This window comes from Arvicanthis niloticus, chromosome 13 (genome assembly GCF_011762505.2).
Source record: "Arvicanthis niloticus isolate mArvNil1 chromosome 13, mArvNil1.pat.X, whole genome shotgun sequence".
NCBI lineage: Eukaryota > Metazoa > Chordata > Mammalia > Rodentia > Muridae > Arvicanthis > Arvicanthis niloticus.
The window spans coordinates 2,771,557-2,780,461 of record NC_047670.1 but is presented as its reverse complement, the minus strand read 5'-3'; the positions used below and the strand labels follow the sequence as shown (position 1 = coordinate 2,780,461).

Sequence of the window (8,905 nt, the reverse complement as noted above, 5' to 3'; positions counted from 1 at the left end):
TCATTTAAAAAGCTGAACATTTTTTCTCATCACAGGGAGACCAACATACATAAAGGCATTGCACAAATACTTAACGATCTAACAGGAGCGTCAGTGAACAAAAAGGGAAACGTTACTATGACTGCAAGATCATGTCACGAAGTACAAAACCAAACTATTGTGAAAAACGCCTTCATATGGCAGTAGGCTATAAATAACGATCACATACAAGGATCTAGGATAGGCCCACTCATCCCCAAACCAACACATGGAAAGCCTGTACTTTAAAGGCATATGCCGTAAAAGTCAAGCCTTCTTTGAGCAGCACGATCGCCACGCTTTGCGGCCGCGCAGGGCAGGAAAGTGCAGCGGGCGGTTGGAGGCCACGCCCCACCCCTTGCTCACGCCCCGCTCCCGCACTTAGAGGCCTGAGCAAGCTGGGACCCAGCGCTGGGCGCCGGTTAACACCCACTCCCCGTCGCGGGTACCATGGAGGCGGCGGTGTGTACCGACATCGAACCGGAGGATGGCGACAGCAGCTGCGGGGATGTGTGTTTCATGGACAAAGGCCTGCACAGGTAGCTGCGGCCACCCGGTCGGGCCTCCGGGTAGCTGGTTTCGGGGAGGGGGTTTGGGGTGGCCAATGGGTTCCTCTCTGTCCTCCCAGCACGGCCCGGGGCTCCTCCTCTCTGTTCTCCCAGCGCGGCCCAGGCTTGTTCCCTGCTAAGCCCGGAATCCCTCCAGGCTCACTCTGCTGAGCCCGGGGTTCTTCCGCATCCTCTCCGCAGATCCTGGGGTTCCTTTCTCTCCTCCCACCCAGCGCAGCCTGCGGTTCTTTCTTACCCCGCTGCCGAGCCCAGGCTCCCTCCTTCCCCTCTTCTCGGCCCCACTTTCGCTCCCCCTTAGCTGTTGCTCTTCCTGGCCTCCTTCCCTAAGCCTGAGATGTGTCCCTAGGGCTTGCAGCCAGTAGCACAGCAAGCCCTGTTTACACCTCTTACTTCAGTTCTCATCCCCATTTGCATAAGGCACAATCAGAAACATATCCATATGCTTGCTGAAGGTACCAAATGTAACTTAGCTGACCGTTTTTATGTGGCCCAGGCAGTTCAGTGGTTTGTTGTTGTTTGTTTTGTTTTGTTTTTCTGGCTCCTGGATATTCCATGCTCTTTGAGTCCTGTTCACCAGTTCAACCTAGACCCTTTCTTCAGTTTCACAGGACAGCTAGCAATTTCTGAGATCAAGGCATTTCCGTTACAGTAGTCTCTGTGTCTTTGTGGAGGTGCCTGCCCTACCTCATCTGAACCCTGGTATTTATAATATAATGAAAACAGCTTAGTCTCAGTCCTGATATAAGGGTTGCCAACGAAGGTTTTTTTGTTTTGTTTTGTTTTTTTCAAAAGAATGCTTAATTTATACTTAATCACTTCGAGGATGCTGTCTATGTGAATGTTATATATGTGTTATATATGTGTTATATATGTGTTATATATGTGTTACTAATCACCACAGCAGTTAGGCAAGATCGTTTTTTTTTTTTTTCTAGTAAGCAATGGATCGGGGAATTTAGACTGCAACTAGTGAGCAATTAAATTCAAAGGTATTGATTTCTGATATCAGAAAACAGATTGCTATTAAGATCGTATAATAATACGATAAAATCTGTCCCTAAATAATTCTGTAAATAATAGAAGCTAGATAATGGGAAAATACTTCAGACACCTTTAGAAATTGGTGTTTTGAGGTTTGCAAATGTTTCCTTGCTCCCAGTTAGTAGGTTTCTGCAACTTTAGAGTAGCCAGCACAAAAATCTACCACAGATGGCCTTGACATTGTTTGTGCTGTTCCAAACTACTTTTAGCACCTCTGAGCAGTGCACTATAGTTCTAGGGGGAAAAAAAAACCGTTCTACTCTGCAAGTTCAACTTATAAGTGGTAATTGAGGGAGTAAAGAGATGATTTCTGTTTGGAGGAAATGCATTCCAGCCTGCATTTGGAGAGGACCTGAGCCTTTCCACCGGGAAGAGCAATAATTAGTGGGGGGAGGGATTGGGGTTTTTTTCTGTTGTTGTTTTGTTTTTAGAAATCAACTACATTCTGGACTAACTAGCTATCATTGACAGTAAAGAAAATAAAGTTATAAACTCGTGCATAAGATCTGGATTCATGTCCGGTCAGCCTTGGTCTGTTCAGTTAGCACAACCATATACCAACTGCTTAAGAGTTTGAAAATTAAGTAAGAAAATAGCTTTAAAGCTTGCAGTTGCTCATTTTTAGTGACCAGAAGGTCAGTTTTCTCTAAGAATAATAAGTCTACCATACTCTAGTAGAAGGCTGCACATACAAGGATATTTGGGCCACACACGTTGGTCCTAATTGTGAAAACAGTCCAACCAAAAGGGGTCTAGGACAGATTTTTTTTTCTAAAGTGAGTAGAGCAAATATTCATTATAGTCATTCTACTTAATTGATTGTTACTATTTGGTTATGCTTTTTAAATATGTTTTTACAATATTTTCTTTTATAGTATATCAGAGTTATCTTTAGATTCATCCCTTCATGCCATCAATTTGCATTGTAATAACATCTCCAAGATCTCATCCATTGACCACATTTGGAACTTACGACATTTAGATCTGTCATCTAATCAAATAAGTCAAATTGAAGGCCTGAACACACTGACAAAGCTATGCACTTTAAACCTGTCCTGCAATTTGATCACAAGAGTGGAAGGTTTGTAAACAATTGCATGTGGTATTTTCTGTTAGAAAAAAATGAAAAATAATATTATGTGTGTATTTTCTTCCAATAAATGGAATTAATAGAATCATAAGCTTTTGAAAATTGACCCTAAAACCACCTAAGCACTTTTTTCCCGTAAACCTGCCTTTTTAAAAGTTAAATAACTACAAAAATGGCAGTTGATTTCACTATCAATGTGAAGCAACGCTGTGGCTTTGTTTAAAGTTTATAAAGGCTGTGGTACTTTCCCCCTCCTTTTTAGGACTTGAAGCACTGGTTAATCTGACGAGACTGAATTTGTCTTATAATCACATAAGTGATCTTAGTGGTAAGTAGATTTGTTTGTATTTTTATAATGCTGAAGCTTTGCAGGTTATGAGAACTTAGCTCATTGTTGGAAAACTGCAAACAATGATGACGTTGTGACCGAGTGTTTTATCTGAGTGATATACTTATATTAAAACCTTTGTTGCTGCCAAAATAATACCTGAGTAAAACATAGAAATGAAGACAAGTATGGTCAGTAGCAGAAAAAGCTAAAATGAGGAAACCTACTTTAGGAGGGTTCTGCTTAATCTTCAGTGGGTATTCACTGTACTCACATAGGAAGAGGTGGCTCCAGTAGAATGTCAGATGTGATGGAAACTTTGGTGCCCTCTCACTTGTGGCTGCCAGTAGTCAGATGTGACTATATTGACTTGAAATTTGATGGTTGTACTGGATATCTAATTAAATATTAATTTAAATATAAAAGCAACTAGTGACTACTACATTATACAATATAGATATGAATGATTCCAGGGACTTGTATCTTAAAAGTTAAAATCAGTTTTTCGTGTGCTTTACATGTCTAAGAAGATTTTGAAATTATTACCTGTTTTTTATTAAAGTGATATAACTGATTTACAATTTTAGAATTACTTGTTGGAAATAACAAAATTTCACTGATTATCCTCATGGGCTGTTTCTTTGCTTTAAAACATGTGTTTTTCCTGTTGCAGGGTTGATGCCCCTTCATGGACTGAAGTACAAACTTAGATATATTGACCTACATAGTAATTATATAGATAGCATCCATCACTTGCTTCAGTGTACCGTAGGATTGCACTTCCTAACCAATCTTATTTTAGAGAAAGATGGAGAAGGTAATCCTATCTGTCTTATACCAGGTATGAAGTGATTAATTAAATATATTTCTTAATACTTAAATGGGAAAACATTTATCTCCTGAAATTATGACCCCTTCATTTTACTCTAAAGCTTTCCATACACATACATACATGTTGGGGCGGGGAATTGGGTATGTGTATGTTTAAGAAAACATAAAGAATTAATTGGAAAAAAACGAAATTGCTTCTGTAAACGTTTAAAGTATATAGGATTCCTCCCCTCCTGCTTGCTTGCTTGCATGCTTGCTTGCTTTTCTTTTCTTGTCTCATTCCTTTTTTCCCTGAGACAGTATCTCTTACAGCCTAGGCTGGCTTCAAATTTGATGTGTAGTACAGGATAAGCATGAACCTTCCTCCTCTCTTGAGTGCTGGGTTCATAGTCATGTACCTTTGTGCCCAGTTAAGTGGTGCTGTGAATTGAACCCAAGGTACCATGGGAATTGAACCTAGGTATCATGCATCAAGACAAACAGTCTACTAAGTGAGCTGCATCCCCAGCAGGGTAAATAGGTTGGTGGTGTTATTTAGATAGTTTATATATCTGATGGTGAATATTTCAAAATTTTATAACTATGGTTTGTCTTAGTTGGGGTTTTACTGCTGTGAAGAGACACCATGACCATGGCAACATCTCCTTGCTTTCTTTTATCTTAATATAGCCAAGGATAAAGGGAATGTATTTAATTGGGGCTGGCTTATAGTTCAGAGGTTTAGTCAGTTATACTCATGGCAGGAAGAACTGTGGCATGCAGGCAGACATGGTGCTGGAGAAGTATCTGAGATCTGCATCTGGATCCATAGGCAGCAGGAAGAGAATGTGAGCCGCACAGGGTAGAGCATGAATATATAAAACCTCAAAGCCCAGCTCCTAGTGACACACTTCTGCCAACATAGCCACGCCTACCCCAACAAGACCATACCTCTTAATAGTGCCAATCCCTATGAACCTATGGTGGTGGTCCATAGGGATTCTATTTTTATTCAAACCATTACAATTATACTCTAGTATTATAATATTATGTCACCATGAAAAAAGAAAGTAGAATATTTTTATCTACTAATGCTCCTTTATCCCCGGGTATACTAAGAGAAACAAAAGCAAGTAATATTTATGTAAAAAGTAACACCACTCTTCCTATTACATATATATATATATATATATATATATATATATATTTAAATGTAGCATACCTATATATTGATATATATGATATCTAGAAGATTGCACAGTAACTCCTGATAACAGGACTTAAAAGTGGGAATGTGAGTATCAGGGAAGCTCTATTTTGTAGCTTTTGGGTTTATGCCATGTGAATTCATTGTATTATTAATAAATGTGTCTTTTGAAAGCTTAAACTTACAGGTTCATTTCCCAGCAGCTGTATGGTGGCTCATAACTATACATAGTTGCAGTTCCAGGTGATCCAATTCCCTCTTTTTACTTTATAGTCACCAGGCATGCATGTGGCACATACATACAGAGGCAACACTCAAATACATAAGATAAATGTTTTAAAAAGTTCTAGCCCTGATTTTCTAGACCTTACTTTTGGAGTCTTTCCAATCACTTAATTGATCCTTTTTAGAAATATTTAGTATTGAAGTTACTTGAGTGGTTAGTGAGAGGATATAGCTTGCCAGCAAGCCCTGTGACCTGAGTTCAGTTTCTGGAACCTCCATGGTAAAAGAAGAGAAATGACTCCCACAAGCTATCCCTTGATCTACACAGAGTGAAAAAGGAAGGAATTGGTTGAGGGGTTAAGAGAGATGGCTTGATGGTTAAGAGCACTGGCTGCTCTTCTAGAGAATCTGGGTCATTGGTTATATGTATACCAATGTAATGTTAATTTGACAGATTTCTCATTTAATTGTTCTTAAGAAAAGCAAATATATTTTTCTTTAATATATGATATATTGCATATCCTAATATTAACAATGTATAATTAAGAAGAAAAAGTTTCATTAATGTCTCAGCTATTTCATTAATGTCTCACTATGGAGAATTCTGCCACTCTAATTACAATTTTGATTCATTTTATGATGGTCATATTAAACTAAGCAAAAGCCCTGTTTATCTTCCTTCTCAGAGTAGAATGCGTTTATAATCTTGAGGTAATTTTTCACATCATATGGTTCAGTGATCTGACTATCAGGAATGGTGCTTGGGATGGGGCAGGACTGCTTCGTCTCTTCTATATTTACTGACTGGATGTTGAAGGTGTTGAGTTCATAATGTTTATACCCATTCAGCCAATATACCTAGTAGCTTGGTTGGTTTTAGACATAATCCCTTAAAGTATTTATTTTGATTTTGAACTCTGTTTTCAAGGGTACAGAGCAATCATTCTCCAGACTTTACCACAGCTGAGAATCTTAGATTGCAAGAATATATTTGGTGAGCCAGTAAGTTTGGAAGAAATAAACTCATCACACCTACAATGCTTAGAAGGTCTTTTGGATAACTTAGTTTCTTCTGATTCCCCCCTGAATATAAGTGAAGATGAGGTAAATTATTGATGTTTTTCTAAGAGAAATGACAGCTTCAAGAGTTAATGTATCAGAATATGAACTTTAAAGGACATTGGTTTGTTTCTGTTTCATAGGTCAATGATAATATGTCAGCACCACCAATGGACGTGTTGCCTCCTTTGAAGGAATATACAAATACACCAGAAGAAAATGTTTTGGCCTCACTTTTATCTGTGTGTCCATCTTCTGAACCAGAAAAAATTAATCATGAAAACGATTTTCAGAATGAGGTGAAACTTCAGAAATTAGATGATCAAATTCTACAGCTTCTCAATGAAGTAATTTATTTTTATTTTATTGAAGAAAAATTAGTTAAGAAAGTATAAAGTAGAAATTGTACATAAGTTGACCAACAAGAAACATCAGATTGACTGTATCTGTATTTTTTCTTTACAGAAATAGAATTATGTACAGTAACAATGGCAGAAAACAATGGAAGATATTTTTCACTCATTTTTTCTGTTGCCTTCCTTCATGAGTGTTAGTACCTGTATTGCCAATGTGATTTTCTTGTTCTGTATATGTGATATCAGTTCATAGACATTTGACTAGTAGTACTCTGGCAACTGGATGATACTACTATAATACTACTATTCAAGTTTTTAATTGGATACCTACATGTGCAATTGCTTGTCTCTAGCTTATGGTTTTAAGAACTGCCAGGTTTTTCAGAGTTGCTGCAGTGTTCTATGTCCCTAATGACAATTCATGAAGGTTCTAGTTTTTCTTTCCTTAGTTGCTTTAGTTTTCTAAGATGAGGTCTTACTGTGTAACACAGACAATCTTGACATCTTGCCTCTGCTTCTGGAATTCTGGGATTACAGTCATATACCACCATACTTGACTCTGATTTGTCTTTTTCGTTATTGTTTTTCTTCCTGTTGAGTTATAAACCCCTTCATCTCCTTCAGTCCTTTCTCTAACTCCTGCATTGGGGATCTCAGTCCAATGGTTGGCTGAGAGCATCAGCCTCTGTATTTGTCAGGCTCTGGCAGAGCCTCTCAGGAGACAGCTATCTCAGGCTCCTGTCAGCAAGCACTTCTTGGCATCCATAATTGTGTCTGGGTTTGGTGTCTGTATATGGGATGGGTCCCCAGGTAGGGCAGTCTCTTGATGGCCTTTCCTTCAGTCTCTGCTCCATACTTTGTCTCCATATTTCCTCCCGTGAATATTTTGTTCCCTGTTCTAAGAAGAACTGAAATATCCACACTTTGTTCTTTCTTCTTCTTGAGCTTCACATGGTCTCTGAATTGTATCTTGAGGATTCTGAGTTTTGGGCTAATATCCACTTAAAAGTGAGTGCATACCATGTTAGTCTGTGTCTTTTAATTAGGGAATTGACTCCATTGATATTAAGAGATATTAAGGAAAAGTAATTGTTGCTTCCTGTTATTTTTGTTGTTAGAGATGGAATTATATATGTGTGGCCACCTTCTTTTGGGTTTGTGCAAAGATTATTTTTTGCTCTTGCTAGGGTGTATCTTCCCTCCTTGTGTTGGAGTTTTCCATCTGTTATTCTTTGTAGGGCTGGATTTGTGGAAAGACATTGTATAAATTTGTTTTGGCATGGAATATCTTGGTTTCTCCATCTATAGTGATTGAGAGTTTTGCTGGCTATTTGCTGGCATTTGTGTTCTCTGAGGGTCTGTATGATATCGGTCCAGGATCTCCTGACTTTTATAGTCTCTGGTGAGAAATCTGGTGTAATTCTTATAGGTCTGCCTTTATATGCTACCTGATCTTTTTCCCTTACTGCTTTTAATATTCTTTGTTTTGTGCATTTAGTGTTTTGATTATTATGTGATGGGAGGATTTTCTCCTCTGGTCTAGTCTATTTGGAGTTCTGTAGGCTTGTATGTTCATGGGCATCTCTTTCTTTAGGTTAGGGAAGTTTTCTACTATAATTTTGTTAAAGATATTTACTGGCCCTTTAAGTTAGGAATCTTCACTCTCTTCTATACGTATTATTCTTAGGTTTGGTTTTCTCATTGCATCCTGGGTTTCCTGGATGTTTTGGGGTTAGACGCTTTTTGCATTTTGCAATTTCTTTGACAGTTGTGTCAATGTTTTCTATGGTATCTTCTGCCCCTGAGATTTTCTTTTCTATCTTGTATTCTGTTGGTGATGCTTGAATCTATGACTCCTGATCTCTTTCCTAGGTTTTTTTATCTCCAGAGTTGTCTCCCTGTATGATTTCTTTATTGTTTCTATTTCCATTTTTTAGATCCTGGATGGCTTTGTTCAATTCCTTCATCTGTTTGCCTGTGTTCTCCTGTATTCCTTTAAGCGAGTTATTTGTCTTTTTTATAGTCCTTTAGCATCATCATGATATGTGATTTTAATTCTGAATCTTGCTCTTCCGGTGTGATGGGGTATCCAGGACTTGTTGTGGTGGGAGTACGGGGTTACTGATGATTCCAGGTAGCCTTGATTTCTGTTGCTTATGTTCTTGCTCTTGCCTCTGGCCATGTGGTTACCTCTGGTGTTAG

The 8,905-nt window shown here is 38.4% G+C and overlaps 1 protein-coding gene across 6 annotated transcripts in view; it reads left to right on the top strand.

The window, feature by feature from the left end:
• The first annotated feature begins 321 nt into the window (after window positions 1-321).
• Lrrcc1 (leucine rich repeat and coiled-coil centrosomal protein 1) overlaps window positions 322-8,905 on the top strand; it is a 36,404-nt gene continuing 27,820 nt past the window's right edge. For 3 of the 6 annotated variants that reach the window (XM_034516450.2, XM_034516448.2, XM_034516449.2), the window contains exons 1-6: window positions 322-557; window positions 2,504-2,709; window positions 2,981-3,046; window positions 3,720-3,887; window positions 6,217-6,392; window positions 6,491-6,694. In XM_034516450.2, coding sequence (XP_034372341.1) covers window positions 469-557; window positions 2,504-2,709; window positions 2,981-3,046; window positions 3,720-3,887; window positions 6,217-6,392; window positions 6,491-6,694 — 909 coding nt within the window. In that variant the 5' untranslated portion in view covers window positions 322-468. The remainder of the gene's footprint in view (window positions 558-2,503; window positions 2,710-2,980; window positions 3,047-3,719; window positions 3,888-6,216; window positions 6,393-6,490; window positions 6,695-8,905) is intronic. The other 3 variants (XM_076911212.1, XM_076911213.1, XM_034516451.2) reach the window with 3 other exon arrangements.